We start from the raw sequence: 15660 nt of genomic DNA on the forward strand, positions 1-15660 counted from the left end.
CCTGTCGCCACCAACGAAATTTAGTGATGTGCAGATCCAGGTACCAAGTCTCCATTCCATGTCCTTATTTCGTCGCCTTTGTTCATGCCGGATGTTCCGAGTAACGAAGAGCTACATAGTTGAGAATTTTCAGACTATGAGAGATACAAAACGACGTTGGTTATATTGTTATTCAAAGGCGCACTAATCAAAAATATATTTGTGCTATAGTTTCAGCTTGGTGTATTGTTATTCTGCTTTGAAAATATTTTTAAAAATGTGAGCCAAAATATTTTGGGGGGGGGGGCAAGGCCCCCAGGCCCACCCCGCCTGGCTACGTGGCTGATTATGACCCCTCCCCCTTTTAAGAAAGGGGGCTCCCATATAAATGAAATGTAAATTTCCTCATTACTCGAGACTCGAGAACTAATCAAGCGAATAGAACCAAATTTAACATGTGGGGGATTTTGGAGTTTTGAATTTATTATATGATGGTTAGAGACCTCTCACCCCTGTGGTAGGCGGATAACGTGGCTAATTATGACCCCTCCCTCTTTTAAGAAAGGGGGCTCCCATGTAAATGAAATGTAAATTTCCTCATTACTCGAGAACTAGTCAAGCAAATAGAACCAAATTTAACATGTGGGGGATTTTGGAGTCTTGAATTTATTATATGATGGTTAGAGACCTCTCACCCCTGTGGTAGGCGGATCTCATACAAATAAAACAGATTTTTTTGCGTAGCTTAGCTTAGACTGATTGCACATATCAATGGTTGCACTCAGTGATTGACCCGAACCAGTGAAATTGCACAATGAATCAAGTGAATGAGGTAGGGAGTGACCGATCATTCTCACTGTGCAAAATTCAGTGACTCGATATATATATAGGGTCAATAACTGCGCCGGCCACGTCCTTGCAATCAGATGGGATTGGGGAAGGAGTGTTAGTGTAATCTTTGCTGTTTTTGGGACCGTGTTAACCTCTGCATCCCTGCAAAGATTACAGGAAGGAGTTATGATTTGTTAGTAAGGCAGGTTTCGTTGGATCGGGATTCACCTTGATAAGTGATATGATCGTTATTCTTTAAATTTATATATTTTTTAAAATGGTTAGGAGAATTATTACATATTTAAATATTTTCAAGTCGACAGTCAAGATAAACCTGTTTAAGATATTTTAGTTTTACGAACAGATTTATACCAGAGAACATATTTTTTAGCTTTGCCTGGAAATAGTGTAAACAACAGGCGGATAATTGTTGGATCGAGGTAACGAGTAAAATGTGTTATCATTATTGGCAGCAAACTAACCGGCGGTCGTAGGGAGTTTTGCTATAGGTATCCGAGATTATGATGTTTCTGTAAATAGCAATTTTTTTTGAGTACTGATCCGCGTCTTTTAAACGTATATTGTCAATATGTATGAAAAAGATTGACGATCGGGTATCTTAAACTTCAAGCAGCACAAAAGCAACAAATGCGTGTAGCCCCTGTTGCCAAAATCTACTACGGAAAAACCCAACAAAAATGTGTCAAAAACGGGTTTAATACCACCAATCAACCATCCTCCCACGATTCCTAACACTCTACACTCAACATAGCCCGGCTAGGGCCATCAGGCCGGCACAAGCCAAGTCCCTGACACCCTGCGGCAAGAAGTAGTACTTAACAAAAAAACCCCGAAATACTCTACAACCACAAATCCCTTCAAGCAAACCGACGTCATCAACCCCCGTCGCCTCCCGCTGCCAAAATCGGTCCGTGTCAAAATCGAGGCATGCCAAAATCGGAATCCCACCGTATTGCGCTTAAGTGTCACAATAGTGTTCCAAAATTACTTAAATTAGATTTGTAAAAAGCCACCAGTTTTATAGTTTTATTTGTGATGCATGATGCAAATTAGCAATCTTGCTAGAATAAACATTCCATATTATGCAGTAATACGCAAAATGTGAGTAATCGTATGTTTTTCAGCGTAGCCATATACATCTGTGAGGAATATCTTATAATTAGATTTTGGGCACATATCAAAGATAGTATTCATGACAAGCCCTGAGCAAAATCAAACACTTAACAAATCAACGACCCTTGCTGGGTGTTTCAGTTACAGCTCTGTTCCTGTACGTATACTTATCCATATCGCACATACGTTGCAGTACTACAAATTTTCGAAATAGCAGGGTCTTTATCCAAACTAACAAGAGAGTGTATGAGTGTCACGTGACACGATACACTACAGAGTCCATAAACTAGACAGGGCAACGTTCGAAACCAAATGGCGAGCCCGCACTGCAAATGACAACTAACAGTTCAACAGGGCCCAACCCCACCCCGCGAACAAATCGAGCGGGAACTCTTCCATGTTGGGCCAGCATACAAAAAAGAATTCCCACCCACCCATAAGCCGGACCCGGGCCCCAACGAAATGCCAGCGGTCAAATCATGCGAACCCGATATTCCGCCAGAAACACTTAAGCGCCCTGATGCTTTCATAAAGAAAACACAAACAACATCTATCACAATTGCAAAGACACCCATACAAGAAAGCAACAACGCCAATCTCCCTCGCCAAATCTAACTGCAGAAAACAGAACGGGATGTAGGACAGTATCGAAATCACTGCATGACGAGTGCCCCAACGGCCTAGGTTTTCTCTCCTTCCCGCTCACGCTCATAGCCTTTCTATTGGAATTGCATCTACTATTCTATTCCTTGTCTTTATTCTTGTATTGGCTTCGACAGCGATGCCAAAGTTACCCCGCAAAAGTCAATTAACGAAATTAAGTTATATTAAAACATATTCCTTTGTTACATTGAAACATATTGCTTTGCATATCTTGTATTGTGAGTCACAAAATTGCTAAGACTATTTGGTTATTTGATACGTTTGATACGCATCAAAGCTAGCGACTCAATAGATAAACGAAAATATAAACATATGAGTAAGCAAGTTGAAATAAAATATACAAATGAATACAATAATCAATCAACTTAGCTCGATCAAATGAATCCTGATGCATTTTTGCATCTACCCTCTAAGCTGCTTTTTCATGCAAAATTTCAATTGCATGTAATTTCCTTTCATCTTCAACTTTTACTTGGTTGGGTAATACTGGCACCAACTGATTGCACTGTACACCGGTTCCTTTTCCACAAGTTCCGCGCGTTTAAAAAAACACCAACTGATAATTGCTGAATAGCAATATTTTCTGGGCTAATTTTCAAAGCAATTCTCAATCCCATCATGCAAAATTCACTTCACTCACGCACCACATAACGAACCGAACGATTTCAACAACTTCCATGAAACTTATTTTTATAAAAACCTATAAAATAATGAAAATCACACGGAGTGACCGAATATGCGTCCATTGCTGACCGTGCAGCCAGTCGAACTCAATAAAACAGATTTTTTTGCGTAACTCAAAAACTAATCGAATTCGAGAAATTCGAGACTCTTCCATAAAATATTAGTCAATAACAAGACCACAAAAACCATCTATAGTAACACTAGATCGTTCAGGACGAGACGGCCGCGAGTGTTGCCGACGACCTGTGTCTGAAGCGCCGACCACTGGGGGGAGAAAACCCCCTCCGCAGAAATCACCACTGTCTAGGTTTATTGGTTTTCCTAGGTCTAGTGACGTCTATTACTTTCCTTCAGATGGGTCCGAACGAGCGACAGCGAATAAGGAGAGGATCACCCCTGCGAAACGGTACTTTCCACGAAAAAGTTTTCCGTGAAATGCTACATTGTACAAATGTTGTACAATCACAGCGAATATTGCTATCCGCTTGCTGTCCAGGCAACGAGGGGAGTTGTTTTCTACTTTACTGTGAGGAAAAATTGCAAATTTATATATTAAACTCCCCGTCCCAGGTAACCAGGAGAAGGTTGAACTCCTCAGAAACTTGCAAAACTCGAGATTTTGACAAAGATCATCCGAGATTCATGATTTATGTACAACACAGTTTAATTTTTTTTGTGTATTTTCATCACTTTGCAAAAATTATTTCCTTATTCAAATTGATACTTTTCGGTGAAGCTTGGTATAGAGACATTCATTTATAGTTTACGTTTCTGCCTACTCGATTCGGCCATCATCAGAACTATATATTTAAAGGAAATACATTAACAATATTCTTCCATAAGACAAACAAATAAAATATTGACTTACAATTTTGAATTCTTTGACACATAATAATTATTCGATTTTAATCTTCGTTATTTATCACCGTTATTTATCATTCATCACAGAATACTGCCTTTGGTTGTATGTAGCGATCTGATCTGGTTCACCAGTCCATTGTACGCCTTGGAGAAGCTTGCCACATCACGCTGTAGGTTTACCGCTCTCTGCTCTCGTATTTTGATGTGGAGGATTTCAAAACGATGGACAAACGTTCAGTTAAATATATGGAATCCCAATAGGGTCCCCAATCTCGCCGGTAATAAGCTGATATAGTTATGGAAAAACTAGAAAAAGATGCAATTGATAAACTAAACCATGCCGGGGTATCGATAAAAGTGTATCGGAGATATGTAGACGATTGTTTTCTAGTGGGAAAAGAACAGGAAATCGAAATAGTGCAGGAAACGTTCAATAGTAACAGTTTACAATTTACCGTTGAAAAAGGGAAAACAACAGAGCGGTCGCTACTTAGACTGCACTTCGGAAGGCCCTCACATGCACATAACCAACACAGCAATAGCACTTATAGATAGAGCGCTAAAACTAACAACCGTTGAGAAACGTGAAGAAAGCATACAATCAGCTGTTGCTACTTTACGCAATAATAATTATCCCGAACAATTTGTACACAACATACTCAAAAAAAGAGTGCATCTTCTATACAACACTCTACAAAACACGCAGAGTAGGTTGCTATAAATTTACCAATGCTATAAATTTACTTGTACAATATCTAACATCAGCGCCAGCGCAGGTGAGCGGCATTCTCGCGCAGCGACTGTTGTTTGAGTCTTGACTTAAGCAAAAATTTGAAATGATCGTTTTTATTGGCGATGGAATGAGGCTTCAGTGTTACGTCTGTTAGTCTGTGGATCAAATACCGATTAAGCAACAAACTAATGTTGTGTTGAGTATTCCTTGTGAGGTATGCAACGATAAAGAATACATCTAGGACAAACATCTCAAAGGCTAGAACAACGCATAAAACAGCATAAAAACTGTGTTCGCACCAGCAGCTCTGTAACTGGTTTAACTCAACACACGATGGAACTCGGGCATGTGTTTGATTTCTCAAGCGTTCATGTGTTAGAGCATCCGTAACGGTGCGCTAGTATTTTAGTTACTCTGGTGACTTTGAACAGCGCTGCTATATTTTTAGTCGCTCGTTTTTGTACCGGTCGTTGCTATCGCGGCTGTTATTTTAGTTGCCGTATTTCGTACCGGTAAAAACCAAACAGTTGTTTTGGAGCCAATTTGTAAACCAATGAAAATTAATCATAAATTTGATTGACTATTTAGACATAATGAGGCGGATGTTGTTCCAGACACAAGTAACAGGTATGGAAGCGGCGGAAATGGTACGTACGCGAGGGAACGATCTGAAAGACGACCGAATATCGATCGGTCGGCACAAAAAGTACCAGAGCGTTTGAAGGACGATTACTTCTCGATCAATCCTACATACAGTGCCGAGTAATTCCGCGAACTCTTTCGGACGAATCATGTATTATTCATGCGCATTGTGGAGGACGTACAGAAGCTGCCAACGTTTATTTCGTTTAGCGGCCGAACTCAAACAGATGAGTACTGGAAGAGGGATAAATGCCCGAGTTCCCAGAGACGTCGGAATCGCTGAATTGCGACTACTGGGAATGAAAAAATTGTCACCCTACTTATGTGTTCGTGTCCACCGGTCCGGTAGAATAAAACACCCCATCGGCAGGTAACCATGTTTTCGCTGCCAACATCTCGTATGTACGGAAATGAGATAGCATGTCAGCACTGCGTTTCACTCAACTTCCAGCAGCCTGATTTGGGCCGCTGTTGAATTTTGAGCCCAGGACATGCTGTCGCTGACGTTCACTGCAGCTCGTTATAGAGATGTCAATGGGGTGGAATAAAAGGATGAAATCAGAGATCTCCACTCTCGTCCGACCCTCTACACTGTTCTTGCGCATTCCAGTCAGTTTCTTCTCTGCAGATTTCGTTCACTCCTTTCTTCATAATGTGTCCGATCCGCTTCCCCATACTTCCCCGAATTTTTGTTGCTATCGGCCGTTGATGACATATACGATGGAATTCTTCGTGGGATATCTAGTTGTCAGGCCACCCGACACGAATGATATATTGTAGGACACGACTAATAAACAACTACAGGTTTAGTGTTGTCTCCGCTGAGACGTGCCACGTTTCGCAGGCATACAGCCAGTAGTACGGATTTGTTGTTTGGGTTGAAAATTCGGGTTTTCATACGTGCTCTACATTGATTTGTACAACAAACGGATATCACCAATGGCACCAGCGGTTTCTCGTTGTTCGCCTAGGGAGTTAGACCAAGCTCTTTTGTCTCATCTACAATCTCGTTTAACAGCTCTTTCTAGTTCGGTGTATCGTTGACGGATAGCTATCTTAGCTGATCAGGTTCACGGTCGCTTTTCTACTGTTCATCTGAAATCCTCTCCCTCCGAACGCTGCGCACTTTGCACAGGGTTTCGTCACTGGTGGTGATGAGGGCGTTCTTGATGCCGTGATGTGTTTCATTTCTATGATAACCCCCTCATCCAGATGAGGGAGATGTCTCAAGCCATCACAGAAACATTTCTTGCCTTCAACAATTTCCACGTGCCAAATTTGGTTTCATTTGCTTGATTAGTTCTGGAGTTTTGCAGAAATTTCAGTTTCATTTGTATGAAAGGCCCCCTTTACAGAAGGTGCAGGCCTCTCGAACCACCTTAGAAAATAATCCTGCCTCTAAAACTCCCACGTGCCAAATTTGGTTTTATTCGCTTGATCAGTTCCCAAGTTATGCAGAAATTTCGGTTTTATTTGTATGAGACCCGCCCCCTTCCAGGGGGAGGGGTCTCAAACCATCATAAGAACCCCTGCATGCAAATTTTCTCGCCGACCCGTTCAGTAGTTTCCGAGTTTCTAAGGTTCATACAGACAGACAATTAGATTACTATCCGAAAACAATATACTTACATTTACAACAACAATATATCCCGAACCGCAATTTACAATAATAATTCTCATTTGATCCACAATTTTCAATAATAATCCGCATTTGATAATTCTTTCAGTGAGATAGTAACCTTCTCCAGCGCTGTTATCGGGTTGCTAAATTTGTGCACGCGCTGCTTCTCGAAAGCCCGGTTACTATTTTAGCAGCGCGTTTAGCAGCGACCGTTAGGGTACCGCCAGAGTGCAAGCGACATGCGACGCGATGCGACATTTCTTGCTGTAGTTATACGCGCAGCCCTTTTTCGCCCGAAGCAGGACTGTGCATTTAGCAACATGAGAGCGAAGTCGTGTCGCGTCGCTGTTGCGTTTACTCTGTACGGGGCCTTACGGTAGCAGCTCTCTGCTAAATTGGGTTTAGCAGCGCTCCGTTACGGATGCTCTTAGAGAGAATCAACAGCGAACCAACGAGACTGACGGCTGAAATGCTCAACATCAAAATACGAGAGCAGAGAGCGGTAGACCTACAGCGTGACGCGGCAAGCTTCTCCAATGCGTCCAATGGACTGGTAAACCAGATCAGATCGCTACATACAACCAAAGGTAGTGGAAGAACAGCGGTGATAAATAACGAAGATTAAAATCGAAAAATTATATTATGTGTCAAAGAATTCAAAATTGTAAGTCAATATTTTATTTGTTTGTCGTATGTCGTATATCGTAAGAATATTGTTAAAGTATTTAAATATATAGTTCTGATGAACAGAAACGTAAACTACAAATAAATATCTCTATATCAAGTTTCACCGAAAAGTATCAATTTAAATAAGGAAATAACAGTTTGATTTGTGGCAATACGAAGTTTGTCGGGTCAGCAAGTGTTTTATAAAAAAATAGTGAAATAGTAGTGTTAGCAAACAATCGACATATTTTTTATATTTTTAGTGGGTCTGGATCTTCATGCCCCATTAGGGGGGTCGGGATACCTTATCCCACACCCTGCGTTGTCTTCTCAGGTGTCTGATAATACCGTATCTTCTAAGGTGCTCAGCAGATTTTCCTACTCGTGAAAAAAAAATTCATTCTCAAGGAACTTGAAGTGCTAATATATTCCGACGACATGAAGCTCTTTTTGGAAATAAGAAATGAAGAAGACATCAATGTATTCCAGAATGAAATACACATATTCTACATATGGTGTAAAAAAGGCTATTAGAACTAAATGTAAAGATATGGGTATGAAAGGGGGAAGGCAATGAAGATGCGTCCAACACTCAATAAAATATTTTTATAGTCCGCATTTTGCACCTTACTAGACACCGCAGTCCAAAGGTGCGACACAGTGAGTTTGCTGTAGTAAGAAAGAGACAGAGCAACAAGGGCAATGTTGCTGTTTTGCTTATTTGTTTATTCTTGTTTATTCGCGGCTTCGCGTTGCTTTGTCATATACATTGGCATTAGAAAAAATAATGTGGATTAATCTAAGTACAGCTCTGTAGCCGCAAGGTTACCGAGTCTGCTTTGAAAAGCAAATGGTCACGGGTTCGAATCTTAGTAAAATCAGGCCATTCGATGTCAAAGTGACTTTATCATGGGTTTATTCTCAGGCCCCTCATCGCCCTTCCTTCATGCTGAGTTCTATATTATCCCGATATGGCCTATTGACAGTGCAAAAATGAGACCCTTATAGTAAAAATGCACTGGTTTGCTACGCCAGGGATGACTATAATTGGGGACTGCGCGCTGTCATGTGGAACGAGGTGGGTAAAGTAGAGTAAAGCATTGAAAGAAGGGTACCCAATTACACACAAGCACGCATAAAAAATTCAATAAGCATATCGCTCACTCAATAGCGACTATAGCCAAAATAAATGCAGTGCGGGTTATACAACAAACACCCGGGCGATATCACAATAGATCTAACCATACTGGTCGCAGTGATGAGTCCATACAGCAAAAAAAAATCTAAGTACAGCTGCAAAGCACAATAACAACCTGGAAATATTGTTGTTTCAAAACGAAACTCTATTTGAATCAAGAAAATAACAGTTTTGAACTAAAAGTAAAGTATTTTTGATTATTTTATTATTTTGAATTTAACATTGATATGACAATAAATATTTTCATTTCTATCATACAAACTGAAATTTCTGTTTGGGATTAAAACGAGCATAAATATGGTTGAAACTACATTTTTATTTTCCGTGCCACACGACAAATAACATGCTAGGCTTTATTAAACGCTTTAGCTACAATTTTTTGCATTCATACACCATCAAACATTATATATTACCTATGTGAGGTCAACACTGGAATACTGCAGCATTATATGGTTATCTTTTTCTATCACGCATAAAGCGAGAATAGAATCAGTACCAAAACAATTTCTCATATATGCTCTTTGTAAATTAGGTTGGACAACATTTCCTCTTCCATCATACGAAGCACGTTGCATGCTTTTAAATATACACTCAAGTCTCTTTTTACACGGTTTATTTTGACGATTTTTGAATTAACACAGTTTTTTATGACGATTTTTGAATTACCGCGGATTTTTTTTACATTTTTCGAATTAAGGTGAAATTAGTCATCAATTCAGCCCATTTCAAAAGCAGTGTTTGTTTAAAACAAAAATTCTGTTTATGAGAATACCTATATTCGCTGTGTTCAGATTGGTAAGAAGAATGCAGTATTTACATTTTTATAAACAGAACCCCGCTTTTGGACCCAAAAACTGCTTCCGAAATTAGACTCTCCGACGAAAAGTTAATGACTGCTAGTTTCCCGTTAACGCGGTTTTTTAAACGGATTTTTTACACGCCACGCATCCCCCGTGTAAAAAAAAGACTTAAATGTACAATCATTAAAAGAGCGTCGTAAATATTCAATGATGTTATTTGTAAATATCTTTTCGCACCATATTGACTCAGCAACATTTATCAAAACTGAACTTTTATACTCGGCAACATCGTAAACTATATTTATTTACCATAAGCCATCGCACCAATTCTGCAAAATTCGATCCATTAAATCGTATGTTGGCCTCGTACAATCAGTACTACGAACCCATTGACTTGACTATGTCTCGTCATAGACTTAAACATTACTTTAAGTCAATACGTAATCGAGCGACGCGTAGCACAGACACAACAGAACAAATACACTTTTTTTTACTTACTTTGGTTGTTTTTTGCTGGACTAGAATGGAGAAAAAAACCCTCACTCGGTTTGTTTACAATTTGCAGATTGGCCCTTTTGAAAAGTTGGTGCCGAGTTGTTTTTATCAATTTTAAAAAATTGTGTTATATCGAGGTAAAATTTATGTTATATCGAGTCATGTTATATCGAAGTTGCTTTGAATCGAGGTATTACTGTACTGCCGCCGGAAGCATATCTGTCCCATGTTACAAAACACGAAAATGAGAAAATCGCACTCAAAGTTGAAAAACTGATTTTTCTAAAATTACTTAGTTTTCATGTTATTATTCATCCCTCTTCGAGATAATGTTGAAAAACTTCACTAAATTTTGTATACAACTTGAAACCATTTTATATGAAAAGGTATATGCAGCGAGACAAATATGCGTCCATTTTTCCAGTGGGACAAATTGGCTTCGAATTTTTTCAAGTTTTTCTAGTATAAACACCATGTTTTCGATTCATATTATAAAAATATATATAAATTTATAACGTTAGACAACAAAATGTCGAAAATGACAAAATGTAACATGGGACAGTTATACTTCCACCGGCAGTGTATTGCATGCTGATAATATTCTACGCAGGTATTTAGAATAATCTCGACAGATATGGGTACATTTACCGTAATGAGTGAATGGTGTAAAGTCTCAATAGTTGAAGTTCTAATATACAGAAAAAAGTAGCCCCGTTTGACGATAGCTTATTTATATCCTAATTTACGAAAAAAAATTCCAAACAATATCAAACTTGAAGTCTCATACGAAAAATAAAAGCATAACTGTCCCATAGTGCATTATAAACATTTTTTTGTCAGTTGAAACAGCCATAAGCAGGCTTGATTTGCTTTTTACTTTATTTTTGCTCTTTTGACTACAGCGTCCCAGTCAAACAAAATTCGAAACAGTGATGTATAGGCCAATTGTAGAGTTGATTATTATCTACAATATTGTTGAAGAAAGTATAGTATTATCTTTTATATTTATGGCGCTATGGGGCTGATACCCCGCTGATAGCCAAAAGAGCACTCTTTTTGCTACCAATGGCATTGCAGCTCTGTAACGCTAAAATACAAAAGATTAAGCTATACTTTCTTCAATAATATTGTAGATAATAAGTAACTCTACATTTGTCCTATAAATCACCGTTTCTAATTCTGTTTGGCTGAGGCGCTGTAGTCAAAAGAGCAAAAAAGAAGTAAAAAGAGCAAATCAACCCTGACCACAAGACATTATAGAGCAATTCGCCAAATCGTCCTAAAAAAGCTGAAATCTAAAATGTATTTCTCTGATTAGGATACAACTTTACCAACATGTTTTAATAGGAAAAAATATGCACCTTTCACTGGTTTTGACACCATTTTGATTCGTCATTTTGAAAAATGGCGTATTTATTTTCTTGTGTACTATGTTTGAAAGATTGTACAGGGATATCTCGATATAAGACAATTTATATTTTCAAAAAGTTGTCTTAGATCGAAACATTTTTTCAAAACAAAAATGCATTAGCGGTCCGTGTTGTGTTTATTCCCAGCTTTATTCAAAGAAGATATAGATAATAACTAGTTCTTTAATCGCCCTACATATAACTTTTTCAAATTCTGCTTGGTTGAGACGGTACTGTCAAATGAATGTGAATTGAGTCAGTGATTGCGCCATCCCTGGATACAGGTGCACAGTTGAATCAATATATATTGATTATACTAGGTGCACACATCATTTTAGCTATTTTCTTTTGGCAATTACTGTAAACTAACCTATTTCAGCGCGCACCACATTTCAGTCAAAACTTCTAAATTCCTACAAAGTTTTATCTTAACACATCTAGGAAAATATGTGAACATAGAGCTATTCATTTGAGAAAGCTGACTTTTAAGGAAAATATTGCGTGCACAGAATTAAGTGCGTTGACGGTATCTCACCGGTAATCACTTGTTCTATTTTGATTATATCAGAATACGTTGTCGAGAAAAACTTCGATCCAGATGCATTTTTATCGCTGCCTTAGAGACAAAAAAAAGTGCGCTAAGTAGGTTCTATATTGACTAGCTAGCAAGCCATAAACTATTTGATTTAGAAATCAATTTTTTTGTACCGTGAAATTTGAACTAAAGTATTCCGTACATTATAATATAACGCTCTATAATACGCTAACGCTGTCAGATTAGAAACCTGCGCACATTTTCTGACGTGAAATGGTGATTCAATGTTATCCGTCGTACATGTTATCAAACTGGGGAATGCATCTTTGTTTAAGTTTGATTAAACGCTATGCAGTAAAAGTCATTCTTTGCATAATACCTACTATTTTGGTGGTCCATATCGAAGTTATCATTAAACTTCTTCCATCGCCGTGTTATCATTCGGTACAAACCATTATTATTGTCTAAATTTTAACAAGACTCAATAAAAGAACAAACCATCACGCAACACATTTGACTTTTAAGGCCACTGCACATTCGCGCACGCAAATGATAATCGGGATCAGAGATGCCAGATTTTTTTGCAGCTACTCGAAACCTGCAAAATTTGATTGAAATGCGGCTGCTCGAATTTGCCGTTTCAGCTGGTATCACATTGACCGTTAGCGAACATCAACGGCAACGTATCGTAACGGAACTACAGAGAACAGACTACCAGGTAATTGACAAAAAGTGTGTAAAAGGTTTTTATGTAATCTACGAGTAATCCTTCAATAGAGCACCCCTCGAGCAGTAAGTGGCAAACTAAATCTTGATGTCGCTGCCATCGCTGCTATGTAACTCCAGCACAAAGAAATATTGATAAAGGTACATGGATATTTTTTGATGCGTTTGGCAAACTATTTCTGGAGGGCGCTACCGACAGATTTTACACACAAAAAATCGATTACTTTCTTTGAGCCTGTTAATCTGTTCTCTGTGCTTTTACCTTGTGTAGGGAACGTGCCGAGTTAGATGAATCAGTGTAAAATTAAATCTAATGAAACTAAATTATTTGCTTCAGTGTACTGAAATTCCTTTGCATGTGTTGCGAGAGTTCGTCATACGAACGATAAGAGACAAAGAGAGAAATCATAAATCGTTCAATTTAGCTCTTACGCATACTGGGGCATGATATATTATGCACTTAGACAAAGAGTCAGTTTTTAGACGAACGTAGACTTTAATGGATGTGCTTGTTTTGTGCTCCGAAGTGTTTCAGTTGAAATTGAAAGTGACTGACACTGCCGGACACTACACCTTGTATTCTGGTTAGTCCGCCGAACACTATGTTTCTTTCTTTTTGACTGTGTCCAACTCGTAATTTTTCGATTCCGAAGACATTTTTATACTACTGCATTGTGTTGCGAAGACTGCTTAGAAAATTACACGTAAATATTGCCCGTTTCTTTGGTAATAAAACGCACTGCTCACTTTTTTGATAGCTTGAAATTGTCGCAGAAAAAATCTGAGCTGCAAATTACAGCTCAAACTTCCCTGAAAGCATTTTTAGTAATTCAATCGGACACAGAAGAAATACTTCACTTGATGCGATTTTCTCGACGAACCCGATACCGAGAATGTAACAATTGGGTCCTAAAATTTGTGATAAAAAGATGATTTTTTTAGAAGGAACGATAAAGCTTCCCATTATGACTACCAGAGTATAGTTTTTTCTTTTTTAAAAAGATGCAGAGCATTAAAAATTAAAAAACAAAAATATTGTAATTTATTCTCCCTTGACATTAGAGATCATCCTTGACATAACGAAAATAACACGTTTCTGGCAACAATGATAACTTTTTGTCACTGGCAACTCTGGTTTGACATTAAAGCAGTTGATCGTTTTGACAGTTACAGCTTCGCAGTTGTCTCTTGTGCTTGTCTGCGTTTTGCTGGTCGTGAGGAAGTGGAACATCAAATTTGTACTAGTTATCGGATAAAAGTTTTGATTCGGGCAATGTATTCCAATCCATCGATTCACGGTGCTAGACTTTGTTCAAATCTAGTTTGCGCTAAGAACGACTAAACGATGTCAAACTGATGGCCAACAGTATAATCTCGGTACAATTAACCCCGCAGAACAGTATGAAAAAAACGCCAGCCGAAACTGACACCGTATAATCAATCAGATTGGTATGTTCTGCTACTCCGACGTGAATCAGCAGTAGGGCGAACGGCTGACCAAAAATTTATGTGCGTTTCTAACCAAGCACGGTCGCATCTCGATGGCGGGTGTTGCATCCGAAAACTGACTTTTTGCAACTTTTGACTTTTTGATACACTATCACATGAACGTGAAGGTAAACAAAAAGTTTTCCGTGACATTTCAAGACATACTATGGTTTCTTTTTATAATTCGTGTTGTCTAGACATCGCTTGACACAACCATGCACAAGTATAGTTTGTCTATGTAAGGTTGCCCAAATGTTTATTTTTTGTTCAAAATTTTACAAAATTAAAAAAAAAGGTTTTTAACGGCAATAGCCTAAAAATATAAAATTGAATATCAAAATATGTGTTCCTAACCCTAACCTCATCGATTCAAGCTAAAAACGACATAGGCCTTTAGGACCCAATTTGGACTTCACTTACATTAAATATTTTATCCCTCTGCCTGAGGATATTTTCTAACGTTCCAACTATTTATTAAATCGTATACTTTAATCTCACGTCAGATGTAATCAATAAACATGAAGACTGATTACTGTTTCGTTATATGATAAACGGAGAGTTTTTTTATCTATAGTAATTCCAATAGAGGTTTTCCGTCAGATCATACCCCTCCTTTTCTTATTTTTTCTCAAAAGTACTCAAAAAAAGAGTGACAATGGTGCAAAAATATATTTTTTTCGTTGACTCTAGAATTTACTACGATTTTTTAAACAATGCAAATTGCAAGAATGTTGAGTTTCTTTTCACCAAATCACGAATGTTGAGTTTTAAAAAATTCGTTTCGGCTGCACTGTTTATCAAAATTTTCAGATTTTCTGGCAGCATTGCATAACAGTTTTTGACATATGTGTATCAGCGATAGAGTGAAAAGGATAAAACGAATGAAAAGCTAATGATTACCTTCTTTTTCATTTCGTTTGTTGCTTGCCACAAGAGTAAAGAGTGGCACAAATGGTTTCGAAGTGGTGAAAATAGAGGACACTGGTACAAAAAGGCATGTAAGACATCCGAGAAGTGACCGGTTGAAATATACGTATTTTAGTTTTTCATTTTTACAGTAGTTAGAGGCTTTAATAAAGAAAGTTTTATATGGGTATCATTTCTAAGAGTCAAAACCGAACATTTAGTGAAAAAAAAATTTTTGACGGAAAACCTCTATTGTGTTGAAAATATAAAACAAGCATAAATTAAAAAC

The 15660-nt window shown here is 38.1% G+C and overlaps 1 protein-coding gene across 1 annotated transcript in view; it reads right to left on the minus strand.

The window, feature by feature from the left end:
* Positions 1-12783, minus strand: part of LOC128741874 (hepatocyte nuclear factor 4-gamma) — a 153703-nt gene extending 140920 nt beyond the window's left edge. Inside the window, exon 1 of the mRNA XM_053837976.1 lies at positions 12635-12783. Within this exon, the coding sequence (XP_053693951.1) occupies positions 12635-12692 (58 nt within the window). The 5' untranslated portion in view covers positions 12693-12783. The remainder of the gene's footprint in view (positions 1-12634) is intronic.
* Positions 12784-15660: the final 2877 nt, after the last annotated feature.

This window comes from Sabethes cyaneus, chromosome 3 (assembly GCF_943734655.1).
Source record: "Sabethes cyaneus chromosome 3, idSabCyanKW18_F2, whole genome shotgun sequence".
NCBI lineage: Eukaryota > Metazoa > Arthropoda > Insecta > Diptera > Culicidae > Sabethes > Sabethes cyaneus.